This window comes from Acomys minous, assembly GCF_964271855.1.
Source record: "Acomys minous genome assembly, chromosome: 4".
In the NCBI taxonomy this organism is placed as follows: Eukaryota; Metazoa; Chordata; class Mammalia; order Rodentia; family Muridae; genus Acomys; species Acomys minous.
In genome coordinates, this window is record NC_140486.1 from 109408678 (window position 1) to 109423375 (window position 14698).

General features: G+C 45.3%; 1 protein-coding gene and 1 long non-coding RNA gene across 2 annotated transcripts in view; one reads left to right on the forward strand and one right to left on the reverse strand.

Moving 5' to 3' along the window:
- The window catches only part of DNER (delta/notch like EGF repeat containing), a 274139-nt gene that overhangs the window by 45001 nt on the left and 214440 nt on the right, over window positions 1-14698 (reverse strand). The window contains exon 8 of the mRNA XM_084779181.1: window positions 14062-14286. Coding sequence (XP_084635307.1) covers window positions 14062-14286 — 225 coding nt within the window. The remainder of the gene's footprint in view (window positions 1-14061; window positions 14287-14698) is intronic.
- On the forward strand, window positions 9825-13107 carry LOC311596009. Its single transcript, XR_014778658.1, has 3 exons — window positions 9825-9923; window positions 10335-11614; window positions 12956-13107. It is a non-coding gene; the product is annotated as an uncharacterized lncRNA (long non-coding RNA).

Here is a 14698-nt window from a genome sequence, read left to right on the forward strand (position 1 = left end):
TGCCACTGGAATCTGGTTATAATACCAAACCTGAGTGACTAGCTTCCACAAGAAGAGTTAACACTGCATTCATCTGGGACCAAGTTTACACCAACCAATGGGATTAAGGCACGAGTAAGCATAGCACCTCTTTTGGTGGTTTTGAGGTTCTGAGAAGTCTATTGCAATTCTGCCACCAGGCTGAATGTGATGGTAGCTCCCGATGACTAAGTTGACTGCATTGAGAGGTGTCCCGAGGATGAGTAAAGCATGTATGTAGGGGGGCATTATCAAGGATGTTAGATAAGGAAAAGAACAACTGAAGGAAAAGGGCTGGGCCTCAATGTGAATGAAGCCATCGCACAGGTGGAGCCACCTGATGGACTAAAAGAGAAAGCACGGTGTCTTAGTCACTGCTTTATTGCTGTGAAGAGACACCATGACCAAGACAACTCTTTTGAAAGAAAGCATTTAACTGGGGGCTTGCTTACGGGTTCAAAGGGTTAGTCCATAACTGTGATGGCAGGGAGCATGGCACCATGCGTGGTACTGGAGCAGTGGCTGAGAGACACATCCTGATATAGTGGGGGGGGGGGGGGCAGAGAGGGAGAGAGACAGGGACAGAGACAGAGACACAGAGAGAGAGAGAGAGACAGAGAGAGAGACAGAGAGGGGGGTGACGGAAGGAGAGAGAGAGAGAGGGAGGTAGGGAGGGAGAGAGAGAGAAGGGAGAGAGAGAGAAAGAGAGAAAGGGGGACAGAGGGAGAGAGAGAAAAAGAGAGAGAGGGGGATGGAGGGAGAGAGAGAGAGAGGGAGGTAGGGAGGGAGAGAGAGAGAAGAGAGAGAGGGGGATGGAGGGAGAGAAAGAGAGAGAGAGAGAGAGAGAGAGAGAGAGAGAGAGAGAGAGAGAGAGAGAGAGAGAGAGAGAGAAAGCACCATGCAAACTGACCCCAGTCTGGCATGGGCTTTTGAACCTCAAAGCCCGCCCCCAATGGCCACACCTCCTAATTCTTTCAAAAAGTCCTCCTCCCTTGTGACTAAGCATTGAAATATCTGAGCCTGTGAGGCTCATTCTCATTCAAGCCACCTCACGCAGGAAACCAGCCATTGCATGTACACTCTCCCTGAGAAGTGAATTTCTTGCTCCTGCCACTGCCTATCAGCATCAGATTGCAACTTGCTCGGTGTTTTAATGCAGTCCGCATCAGTGGGCTCTCCAAGGAGTCTCCAGGCCTTCGGTGTCAGTATGGGGCCCGCAAAAGGTAAGCTTTGAACTGAGCCTAAGGGGGTTCTTCTCTGCTTCTCCTGCACGTTAACAGCCATTTTGGACTATCCATCTGCCAGTTGTACAAGCCAGTCTAACAAATATCCCAAATACCCCAGTGAACTCTCTCTCTCTCTCTCTCTCTCTCTCTCTCTCTCTCTCTCTCTCTCTCTCTCTCTCTCTCTCTCTCTCTCTCTCTCTCTCTCTCCTGGTTCTGTACCTTTAGAGAACACTGAGACCAAAGGGGTGCTCTGGTCTGAGCAAGTGGGCTGGTAGAACTGTTTTCCGGGAAGGGCTTGCCCTACTTTTCAGGCAAGGAGACCACGCCCACCAAGAGTGACTGGCTCAGCAGCTCAGCACAGATGTAGTGGGCTCTGAACAGAGGAGGCTCTCCCAAATACCCGCTGCTCCACTGGGAAGCAAGACCGCCCACTGCCAGCTCTCCTTCCCCCCACAGGCTCCACTTCCTTTAAACACCACTGTAAGTGGCTGCAGCCCACAGTGTTTACTCCTTGGTTCTTTTCCTCGCCTGGCCCATCATGTTGTCACCCTCTGTAGGCAGATGGTTTTCACACGTTGTGTGACAAATTCCAGCAACTCATCCATCCATTCCTGTCGCCTTGGGGGAAGAAGGGGGCGATTCATGCTTCATACTGCCTGAAAGAAATAAACCTGGCAAGATCAGCCCAGCCCAGCAGCCATATGCTCAGGCCAAGTAGGCCAAGACCCACTGCCCAGACCCCATCTCCACCTGAAAGCAGGACAAAGGCAGCTCACAAGGACTTCTTTTCCCTTGTCTGAACTTTGTAGTCAGGCTGCGTTAAGTGAGGCCTGCATAAAGAGGGGTTTCTTTAAGGACTCAAAATGTTTTTCTCCTTTTCAGTGTGAGTGGATAAATGTGAACATCCATGATTCAAATCTTGGCCAGTTCCCAGGAGACCAAATTCCCCACCTCACCCATGGTAGTTAAGAGCAGTAGGCATAGAGGACAAAATCCTATTATGTTACTAGGAGAGACAGTGAGCTTTCAAATTCCTGTGAAACTCATTTTTACTTAGGCCAAGTTCTATTCTACAAACTTCCAAACGTAATCACATCTCATCAGGAGGAAGAGGCGGATGAGAGTAATGGAGCAGAAAGAAATACAAAACACATTCTAAAAGCTAACCTTAAGTGAGCAAATGGGACTGACAGCTCCTCCCAGGAAAACAGAAATGATCTCAGAAAAACAATGAGTTTGTTTTAATGAGTATTTGCTGAGTTCTGACTCTATTGCCAAACGGTGACACAGATGGCTGAAGAGACGGATCCTGCTACAGCTTATGAGATATGTAGGGCTGGCAAGATGACCCCCCAGGTAGAAGCACTGCCCTCTGACCTCCACATGTGCTGTGGCACAGGTACTCATTTGTGCACACGTGTGCATGCACACTAATTTTTTTTTTAATTTAAGTAATATGTAAAAACAAGAAGCCAGATGTGGAGGAGGAGGAGTAGAGAAGGGGAGAGAGACAAGGGAAGAGAAGGGTGCACAGGAACAGAGCTGGGGAGGAATGCAAGAAGCACAGAGAAGTCAAGAAGTGAGCAAACAAAATGGAAAAGCCTAGAAGGATAAGATACTGGCCCAGAACGTGGTGAAATTAGAGCAGGCAGGGAGCAGGGTCCCTCACAGAAATGTCCGGGGTTCCTAAAGAGCTATCTCCCCTTCCGGGATAATAACCTTGGGCACTGCCCTTGGAGGGTCACCTGAAGAGGCAGGTAAGGCAGGGTGTGGTTTCTAAGTTTGACAGGTGTTCAGACATGGTAGCATTCTCGGTTCCCAACTTATCCTTTGTGAATAAAATGGTACTTGATATGATTTCCTCTCCATTAGATATTTTTCTACCCGTCAATACTGAGTGTTTACACATGAGGACTTCTAGGCCACCCAGGTATGTGACCTCAGCTTAGTCCCAATAAGTGACATCTTCCATCAAGTTGGCTCGTGGGAATCTGCAACCACAAAGGACATGTGTAAAAGGAAGAGGCTTCCGTCCAGGCATCAAGAGGACATGCACTTGACCCTGCTCATGAGGCTCAGGCACAAGAGATGCACTTAGCACAGTGTCTGACACGCAATAAGCACGGGATCCCTTTGCCGTGTGATCACGTGACCCAAGGCGCAAATACTATTCAACCAGACAACATAGATGTGGTGCTCCCGGATCATTCACACTGTGAAAACTGCACATCTGAACGCTAAATGATTCTATTTATCTGAAACACCACATCACACAAGCAGCAAATACCACCCACCCCATCCCACCCCCACTGAAAGAAGTGGATGATACCAGCTCAGCACTCCCAGTAGCTCGAAGGCCAGGGACTGTTCAACTTTGGCTTTTTTTAAACCCACCTGTCCACGACATCATCCCTCAAGAGTGACATCAGGGATGGATATGGTTTCTCCCTTGGAAGCAGAATTTTTGACTCACTGCTCAATACCCAGACCCAAGTCCTTCATTTTCTTTGTGTAATGGTTCATTTTATGCTCCTTAAGACACAGATTAGTAAATAGAGAGGATGCCTAGCCAAATTAGGTGAATTGAATTTGCTAAGAAAATGAAATCATAGGGCAGCGTAACCTTTGCATAAATAACTGCAGAAGAGCTCTTCTTTTTCTTTTTATTCGCAGATGTCTGGATTGAACAAATATGCAGTAAAATGCCTGGGAAAATATTTTCCAAGACAGACACTGGTTTGGTTTAATACATTAAATGTACATGTTCACGCTTTATAATTTTGCATACTGGAAGTATGCTATCTGTGTAATATGGAGGATCTTGTCATTCATACTTTCTGGATATTATGTGCGTAGTATGACAAGTTCAAATAGTGACTCGCATTCTATGGCTAATAGTGACCAGATTCTACAGCTAATCCCCGACCGAGCAGCAAGACAACAGAGAAAAGGCCTGATGTAGTTATGGACTTTTTAAGGGATAGGATAAAAGGAACTCTTGAAGTCTATAAAGAGAAGAGCAAGCCTTGTTAGGGCACGGAGAGCAACCCCCATACTAAGAGGCATCACTAATAAGGAAAATGCTTTTAGCAACAAGAACTACACTCTTCAATCAGTAGGGAAGGTTTTATTTAAAATCCAGAAGCTTCTCTAGATTAAGTGTATAAATCAGAAATCATATTTGGAGGGGAAATGCTAATAGGATTGGATGAGAGCAAACCACCAGTGTGCTATCTGTGATAGCAGGCAGCATTCTCGTTCCAAACCACATGTAAGGACAAAGAAAGAACCATGTCATAGATGGCACGTGGCTGGCACAGCGTGGTCACGAAGAGCACCAAAAGTCAAGTGGAGTCTGCAGTGAGCCTGCCTCACAGAAGCACTTGCATATGTTAATGTGATACATCTTAAACTGGATGCTCACCGTGAGAATTTTCTAGCAATATGTGGATGTAAACATTGATCTGAAAAGCCTTCTCTTAGAATTGCCTTCAGAACTAGGTTACAACCTATTTACATGAAAACACACACACGCGTGCGCGTGCACACACACATGCACACACACACACACACAAACTTTTTTTTTTCCTCTCTCACATAATTTTCATGTTGCTTTTGGCCACTAGAGGGTGGATTCTACCTATGATGATCTACTCCAGCTACATGGAGGAGGGGCTTCTTAAAAATTTAATCACAGAGGCTCCATAAAAAGATGTCTTTTATGAAAAGACTATATGGTACCAGAAGATAAAGACTGAGCAAGCAAACTGCATTTAAAGGAGAAACACTATTCCCTTTCATAACAAAACTAGATAATCAAATATTCCTTTACCGCCATTCACCAACAAATTCACCAATACGTCCTTTGAGGAGCAGACAGCTGCAATGAGCATTATCCATCCTAAAGCGAACCATTCACCTCATGGACGCAGTGGAAATGCCTCCAAGTACTATAACTAACTCAGGAGGATTAAAGAATGAATATCATGAGGGGACAATGTTGTACAAAGTGATTTGAAAGATGACTCTGCTTTAGCATGGCTTACAGCCTAGGCAAAGACGAGGGGAAATCAGATTTCCCATCCCAAGCTAGATGCTTCTGCCTGTAGAATATCCCAGGTGAGACGCTGGACCAGCAGAGAGAACTGATGACGGAGGTCACAGTGGGAGGAGCCAGGTGATGTCCACAGAAACTGTATGTATGTATGTATGTATGTATGTATGTATGTATGTATGTATATGTGTGTGTGTTATATATATATGCATGCACAAATTGTGAAAGATTACGGCACTGGAGCATTTTTCAAATGTTTAATTTCTTTTAATTTATTTCATGATTAATTAAATTTCACTTCAGTTTACTACCTTGCCAGTAGATTGAGCGGTCAGTCCTAATGCTAAATTCTGACATCCAAAATGCTCCAAAAATTTGAAATATTCTCAGGATCAGCATGAGAGCACAAGTTGAAATTTTCTCACCTAACCTCATGTCATATGTTATAGGCAAAGTGCACAAAATTATTACAAAATATTGCGTGGGGTTATCGCTAGCCTACTATAGAAGTTAAGTATGAAAATACATCAATTTTATGTTTATACTGGGGTCCCACCCTCAAGATTTCTCATTATGCGTCTGCAAACATTACAAAATCCAAAGAGATCTAGAATTCAAAACATATTAGTCATAAGAATTTAGGGAGGGCACTACTCAGGCCCTGTATTTGGATGTGCCTATGCTCACTGCAGTGGAGTAGCAGTTATGATGGTGCAGTTCCCATGGCAACAAGCAGCTTCACCTGGGAATGTGTTATCATGCATGGTCTTAGCTCCCACTGCGATCTCAGGGATCCTTGGGGCTATACCCAGGCCCTCAAAAATGTACAACCAGTGTGATGATTAGCTTGAATACCACCTAGCCTCACCTGCATAGAGAACAGCTGTGAATGAGGGCTACAGTGGGTTGGCCTGAGTGCTTGCCTGTGGGAAATTGTCTTAACTAAGGTAACTGATTAATACAGGAAGACCCAGCCCTCTGTGGGTGGCACCAGTTCCTAGGCAGGGTGTTCTAAACTGCATGAAACGTGAAGAGCTCGGCTGAGCACAGGCTAGCTGAGGACTAAGCACTCACTCATTCTGCTCCTGACTGCGGCTCTGATGTGACCGGCTGTCTTAGGCCTCCTCTTAGGGATGGTGTTTAATCCGGAACTGTGAGCTAAAAACAAACCCCTCCTTCCTTAAGGTGCTTTTTATCAGAGCAACGGGGAGGAAACACCTGGGTTTCATACATTCGTAGTCAGAATGAGAAGAAACCCACCCAAATTCTGACTGAGAAGCATATGCATCTCCACTTTAGCTTTTTGACCCTGAAACAGTTTTTCTCTCTCCTCTATCCCTCCCCATCTCTCCCTCTGTCCCTCCCTTCTTCCTTCTCTCTCTCTCTCTCTCTCTCTCTCTCTCTCTCTCTCTCTCTCTCTCTCTCTCTCTCTCCCCTCTCTCCTCTGTCCTCTCTTCCCTCTCCCTTCTCCCCTCTCCTCTCTCTTCTCTCCCCCTCTCCCCTCTCCACCCCCTGTCTCTCAGAATACTATCCAGAAATTACAATCTTAGGCAGTCAGTTTGATAAACCAAAACTTCAGCAGCATCTCTGTCAAAGTTGTGGTGTCCCCCGCCCTGTGTCAGAGTGGCTTTGTGACATACAGTTCGGTGCCATAGAATTGTGAGATGGAAAACAAAGTGTGATCAGGATGATTCTAGATCAGTTTGGTGTGTGGAATTTATAATGTTGAGCATGATTTTTTTTTCTTTCTTCTGAGTATACTACTTCCCCTGTCAGTTAACTCAGGACATTCAAAGACAAGGTGAAATGTATAGGCCTTTAAGGCTCTTGTTAGGCGTTACCTTCTCAGGCAAATATGTGGAATAAAAAAAAAAAACCACACACACACAAGAACAAACAAAAAAAATATATACCATCAAATACCAGACAAACTTCTCTCACTCGCTTATAAACATTTTAGTTAGCAAGGCCCTTCCAGCTCGGCTGCCATCCCAAATGACCGGAAACTCAGCCAGGCTGAACCTGACTTTCAGAGGCACCATTTTGGCTAAAGACTATCATAGAGATATGTCAGCCAACAAAACTGCCTTGGGGTAATTGTATTAGAAAGAAAATTTCAAAACGTAAGCAAGCTGGCACCGCAGCCAGTCATTTTAGTCATCCTGGGTTCTAGTCCAATTGCCAATGTTGAAATCACACGCATGCTTAAGGCGTCCTAAAGTAGAGAAGCTGGGAGGGTCGCCGCTGTGTGCCGACTACAGAGTCTGAGAGAATATGCGGCTGGTAATAAAGAATGGAACTTGTTGGGAAGAAAGCTGGGGACCAGGTACAGCCCTTGCAGAGTTAGGAGGGAGAAAGACAGTTGGTTCCCCGATGCCCGTTAGCCTTGCTGTAGCCCTGGAGCCTCTCCTCAAGTAACCAAAGGGGACAGTTTTGTTTTTCTTCTTCCTTTCTCCTCAATTTCTCTCTTACCAAGGGACTAGTATAAGAGGTCTGTATTACTGTGCATATCTGTGCATGTGCATGCACATGTGTGTGTATGTATGTGTGTGTGTGTGTGTGTATGTGTGTGTGTGTGTGTATGTGTGTGTGTGTGTGTGTGTGTGTGTGCGCTGAGCGTGGCCCTGAGACTAGATAAGAGGCAGCAACTTTTACAAGGCGCTTTGGAGGGCAGGCTAGGTGCCGCAGCGAAAGGCACTCATCATCCAGCCCGCTGACCTGACTTCGATCTCTAGGACCCACATGGTAGGAGGAGAGCACTGACTTTGAACGATGGCTTCTGACCTCTACACATGTCCCCATACACACAATACATAAATAATAGATAAATGCAATTTTAAAGTTTATTTTAAAAACAAAAAGTGCATTATATCAGGCCTAGTTGCTGCTCTGGGTACCTGGCTGTCAAGTGAAGAAGCCAGCACTGACGGATGATACCGGAAGTTGGGGAAAACGTGGTCCTGTGACCCCACCACTCCAGCTAACAGCTGAACAATATGAGTGTGTGGGGGGGTGGTAACTCAGGACCAGCTGACTTGCCATCTAGCCACAAAAGCATATGTGGGTTCCACCTCTGCTTCACAGAGCAAAGAAGAGACTATGGACAAGCCCTCCTCAAATCATCCCATAGGATTATAAATAGTAAATGGTTGCTTTTGGCCAGCAAGTTCCTTGGTGGTTTGCCATGCAGCAATGACTGATGCAAAGGTTTCATTCCCAGGAACAATGCCTACCTTAATGGAGTAAGACTACCCCGATAGAAAAGCTTTCAGGTGCCAGAGAATTGGCAGGAAAAGCAGTTTTGGGGAGCAGTTGGTAAAGGAGAACTTATCCAAAACCACAGCCCAGGAACCACCTCTTCCTTAGTCCAGACCATCTCAGTTGCAGCTTCTCTATCCTAAAAACACTATCTTACCAGTGAACCAGACCGCAAACATTTGCCTTGTTGGTTTGCCTTTAAATCTGTGCCATGGAAAACTATCTGGGGGCTGGAGCCATGTTTAAGAGCCCTTAGTATTCTTCTAGAAGACTGGGTTTGATTCCCAGCACCCACATGGCAGCTCACAACTGTCTCTACCTAACTCCAGTTCCAGAGAGTCCAGTGCCCTTTTCTGACCTTCACAGGCATTAGGCATACATGTGGCGTGCACATACGTACAAGGAGGCAAAACATGCATGTACATAAAATTAAAAAAGTAATCAAGCAAATCTTCCTGCCTCAGCCTTCCCGGGTGGCTGGGGTGATAATGTTTATCTTTTAATGTCTTAGACAAAATTCTGATGTGGCCTTCATTCGTCTTACTCTGCCTTGGCCTCCGAGTCCTGCCTAATATCATCCTGCTTATGCTGATGTCCAACATGGGACAACAGGACTCCTTGCTGTGTGCGCTGGGCCAGTTCCTAACAACTCCGGGAATCTATATCTGCAAGTGACAGGCCAGCTTCAGGTGCCAGTGGCGGTTCTTGTCTTCCCAAGTTCTTGGTTCCATCAGCATTTCCAAGTAGAGATTTGAACTGGTTTCGTTTGTCTGTGGGTGTTTTGTTTTGTTTTGCTGCAGAGTACGGATTATGAGGAGCGAGGCAGGTCCCCACAGAGGAAGCTGCATCTGAGTAAACACGACTTCCTCCCTTTCCTCCTCTTTGAGACCAGATGGTTCAAAACAAAACAAAACAAAACAGGCACCATATTTTGAAGTGTGAAACGGGAAGGTTGTCACGGGACTGGGAGCCTGAGATACTGAGACAGATATCCACACAATCGACACCCTCTCATGAACAAGAAGCCGGAGCAGATCACAGCGTGTCCATACAAGAACCATCTTCGTCCCAGGAACTGGAGGAAGTTCCCTGGTTAATAGAGATACAAGTAGTCCACTGTACTTATCCCAGAATCCGAGTGTATCCAGACACTCATTAGTGAGCTAAATGCTGTCCTATCTGTATAAGTGTGTTAATTTCCTTGTTGCTGTTCAATTACTAAGAATATCCTAACAATTAAGTCTTATCTTTATTCTGTTTCCAGGCAGTGCCTTCAGAATACTGATGTGGGCAAGCCTGACTGTCACAGTAGGAAATAGTACCAGCTGTGTCTCATAGGCCACACAGAACAGCATTGTAGCTTACAGGTGAGGCAAATGTAGAAAAAAGGGGTATGGGGGGAAAAAGTATCTGAGTCTTATAAGTGTGATTAAAAAAAAAAAAGATAATAGCAAAAGCACTTCTTTTGGAAGGAGCCAGATTGTATTTCCTTTGCAGTCTACATCTGCACGACACCCCTGAATCACTAGCCCCCATGGCAGAGAAGAATTGGCTGGGAATAGTGGCCAATACCAAGTCCAGGTCTAGGGGCCTAATTGACTGGTATTGAGTTGATGGTCACGAGAGATATTATTCATAACATTTTAATTTGATACATATATTTGCATGCAAACTACTCCAATACGTTGTACCTACAGTTCTTTTTTTTTTTTTTTTTCTTTTTTAAAGGCTTATTTATTTTATGCATATGAGTGCTCTATCTGCATGTATACCTGCAGGCCAGAAGAGGACATCAGATCTCACTATAGATGGTCATGAGCCACCATGTGGTTGCTGCGAATTGAACTTGGGTCCTCCAGAACAGCAGCCAGCGCTCTCAACCACTGAGCCATCTCTCCATCCCCCTATCTTCAGTTCTTTAAGAAGGAACTGAGGTGAGGCTGACAAGCAAGCAAGTGGAGGTTGCTTAGGGGCCCAAACCAGTCAAAAGAGAGCTCAACTCTGGTTTTCTCCTGTCAGCCACTGCTTCTGGTACTGGTCATCCTCAGCACCGACTCTCTAAACTACCATCTAAAAGATGCCACCGTTCTACCAGAATTACAAGACACTGTGTCACCAGCAGCAAGCGCCACAGCGTGCCCTTGGCGCGTTCACACCTAACATATGCAGTATCTCCAAAGACCTCACTTCTCCAGCCTCTGGGAGATTTCTATTTGCAATGTTTTAAAGAACAAGTGGTCTGTCACTTAAGACTGTCACTGGAACATGACATTTCAGCAATTACTCAGTAGTGGTGACATTTTATTATTTAGTATTAAAACGCCATTGGAAACCATGGGAACAGAAAGCTAAAATTGAAGCATGAAAATAAAGCCCCTGACACATCTGATTTGCAGTAATCAGAATGGCATGGGGTTTGGTTTTTTGGTTTTTGTTGTTGTTTTTTTTTTTTTCAGATAAGAACTAATTGCCAATCTGGTATGATTTCAATCTGCTGCCATTTATGAAGCAGGATCTGTTTGCTCTCTGTAAAGATGATCCAGCCCCACCGCTCTGCAGCCAGACATCCAATTTCACCCATTCTTTCAAGAATCAACTATTATGCAAACGAGTGGTAAAGCAATTACATGCTCCAAAAAAATTAAGACAAGAAATTTCCCCATTCACAGACCTGTCATGTTCTCTTCTTGAAAATGTAAACTCCTGCCAGATGTTTAAAGGCACATAAAGTCATTTCACATAAAGTTACCTGACCATGAGAGAGTATTTCCTCTGGAAGCAACTGGATGCCTCAAATTTGATGGGCGAGCTCTCATGGGATCCCAGGACCCACTAGAGGTTGCACAACAACTGAAGGTATTATGGAACAGAAGATGTGTTTTCTGTGGTATTCAAGGCTACTTAGGGATAGTGCTGGACCACAGGTGACTACCAATCTAAATATTTCAAGTGGACACAGTGAAGCCTCAACAGACAGCAGAGGGGGAAAGCAAAATATAAATGGGAGATGCCTCAGTCCACTGTGTCTCAAAAGATGCTATTGAAAACTCCCTGCATGGTAAGAAAGGTTTGAAAGCGTTGCTCAACAAAATACCAAAAGAGGGGCTGCACTGAGTCCCTCCCTCACGCTGTCTGCCCGCAGAGGAGCCTAAAGGCCGGGAGTGTTCTCTAAATATTGTATGTTCATACTGAATGGATCAGGAGCATGTCCTTTCTACTGCTGCCAAGTAGGAGAAACACTGAGTAATGTATATTTCTGCTTAGGATAACAATACACATATGGAGAAAGAGACAGATAGACAGACAGAGACAGAGACAGACAGAGAGACAGAGAGACAGAGAGACAGAGGGACAGACACAGACAGACAATTTTATTTTCATATAACTATATTCCACTTAAAAATTTAAAAATACTAAATAAGCCAAAGATTTTAAATATGCTTAGTAAAGAAAGAAATTCCAAGAAGAAAATGGGGTTGTTTCCTGGGCTGTCCTGCTTGAGTATTCTCTGTGAGGCTTGTAAGGAAAGGAGCCACTCACAAGCAGGTAACTGACTATGGAGAAGCTCCTGACAGCAATCTTTCACTTCCAGTTGCCACATGTGCTATGGCATCTCCAGAGAGCTTGCGCACAGGTTGCACTAGCTGTGCCCTGTGTGAGACCTGGTTCTACCCGGCATAATGGCACCTTGTTCTGTCTGTACACACCATCCTAGGGATGTACTTTTCAGGTAGAGAATGGTACGTTTCCTGCTCTGCCTTCATCCTCAGCATGCAGCTCTGCCACACACGGGCTTGGGTTCCCACACATGAAAAACAGGCCCGCTGGGAGAGGCAGCTCAACCAGGACTCTAGCAGAGAAAGATGATTCAAACCCTGAGAAGACAGAGACATCACCCAGGGCATTGAGGATACGTCACTTCAAGGTTTAGAAGGAACTCCCAGATATTCCTGGGATCATTAATTGTACCTATCTAGTTAGCTAGATGAGGGACCCAGATATTTTCTCAATACATGAGACCCGATGCCTAATTTTCTCTTAGATGGTATTAAAATTAACATCAGTGGGCTCTGAGTAGAGCAGATGACCATGTAGTATGTCTGGGACTCATCCCAGCTCTTGGAGGCCTGAAAAGTAAAGACTCGGGTTCTTGCAAAAGAAGGATTTTAGCTTCAAATCACAACTCAGACATCGTGCCTGGGTTTGCAGCCTGCCAGCTTCCCCTACGAATTTTGGACTTGCCAGTCCCCACAAGTGCATGAGCCAGTTACTTAAAATAAACCACTGTGTGTGTGTGTGTGTGTGTGTGTGTGTGTGTGTGTGTGTGTGTCTCCTGCTTCTCTGGAGAATCCTAACACTGTTTCCAAGCAGATAAAACAGCCCCTCCTCTGTATTGCAGAGCATGGAAGAAAGAAGAACTTGGCAAAATATCAGCTACTTAGAAAAATCAGAGAATTAAGAGTCTGTGTGCAAAAAGCTTTGCATCACCTTTGGAAAGCTTGGCTGCATTTCCCACTAACTCTTTTAAGCGAGCTGTGGATATGAGATTGTGGCCTTGGCGTTGGAACCTAGGCTCAGGCTCTCTAATGAGCATGAGACCACAAATAGAGAGTGAATCTCAAGAGGCAATCCAGGTAAGTGTATCCCTGAAGGGTCCAAAGATGATATCCATCTAAGAACCCAGTCAGAAAAGAATAAAAATAACAAAGAACCCAGCCATCAATGGCTCAAGAGTACAGTGTTGAGTCAAATCTATTTATAAACACAGGTACACCTTCCACTGGGGCAGAGTGTTACCTATCACAATCATTAGCATATCACCAGTCACTGACGGATGGGGGTGCTCCCCGCTGGTGCTCCTGGTGGCTGTTGCTGCAGTTTGGCCAGAAGAAGTTAGAGATGTGCTGAAGTGGAGAGTGGACTTGCCCCAAGGAACCCAACGACCCTCACCAGCAGGAAGTAGCTAAAGAGAGCTATGGCCCCTCTCCCCACTAACAGTCTTTCTCTCCTACCCGGTGTCGTGATGTTGGGAGGGATAAGGGGTGGAGAAGGAAGAAAGAGGCATAAGAAACTAAATTAGGAGATAGATAATTTAAAAAAAAATAGTGCCTATAAAACTATTAAATGCTTACAGAGGAAGGCGGGCGTAGCATGCTTGCATGCGGATTAAGAATGTTAACAGACAGTGCAGTGATAAATGGACTGTGCTGAGCTTCCCCTAGACGCCCAAATTGTGATAGTAGAGTCAGTCCAGTTTAAAGGTCTTTCTTTATTCTGCTTTCTTGAGTTCCCTACTTTTCTCACAATGAGTGTGAATGGCCCATGGGTAAAAGAAAGGGCGTGCTTAAAGCTCTACGAAGAGTTAAGTCTGAAGAGTAGGTGCGCACAGACGCGTGGAGTCCACGTCTATGTATATCACACTCCGCGGGCCTACCTTTGCTCAGATGCAAACACAGACTAACGAGCCTTCTAGGAAAAGCTTTGCTGTCTGCATGGAGGACCAACCTGGATCACAGAGGCACTTGTAGCTGGTGCCCACGCTGCGGCAGATGCCGTGAGCACACGGGCTGAGGGCACAGAAGTCCACCAGCTGGGCACACGTCGGCCCTGTGAAGCCTGGGCTGCAGCTGCAGGTGAAATGCACGCCGTCCACAGAGCAGGTGCCGTTGTTCTGGCATGGAGAGGACATGCAAGGGTCCACCTTCTCTTCACAAGTGGGGCCGAAGTATCCTGCAGGAAAGCACAAGAAGGCCTTTGAGTCTTTGAAGCAGGCCTGGAAATGTAGTGCAGTTGGTAGAGTAAGCTGCCCAGCGGGGACTAAACCCTGAGCGCAATCCCCAGCACTGTGTAAAACCAAACATACAAGCCCCATAATCCTAGCACCAGGGACATTGAGGCAGGAACTTCAGAAGTTCAAGGACCACCTCAAGCATATAGAAAGTTTGAGGGCACACAACATATATGAGAAAAGTTTTTAAATTAAAACATGTTTGCATACAGAAACTATTTCAGATATGTTACAACCCACTAAGACCTGTAATATTATTTATTTTTAGAATTGGTAACACTATGTTAAAATATGAAATCCTGTGATTTTTTTTTATGCTAGATGAAACACAATACACGACTGCTTGGATGTATA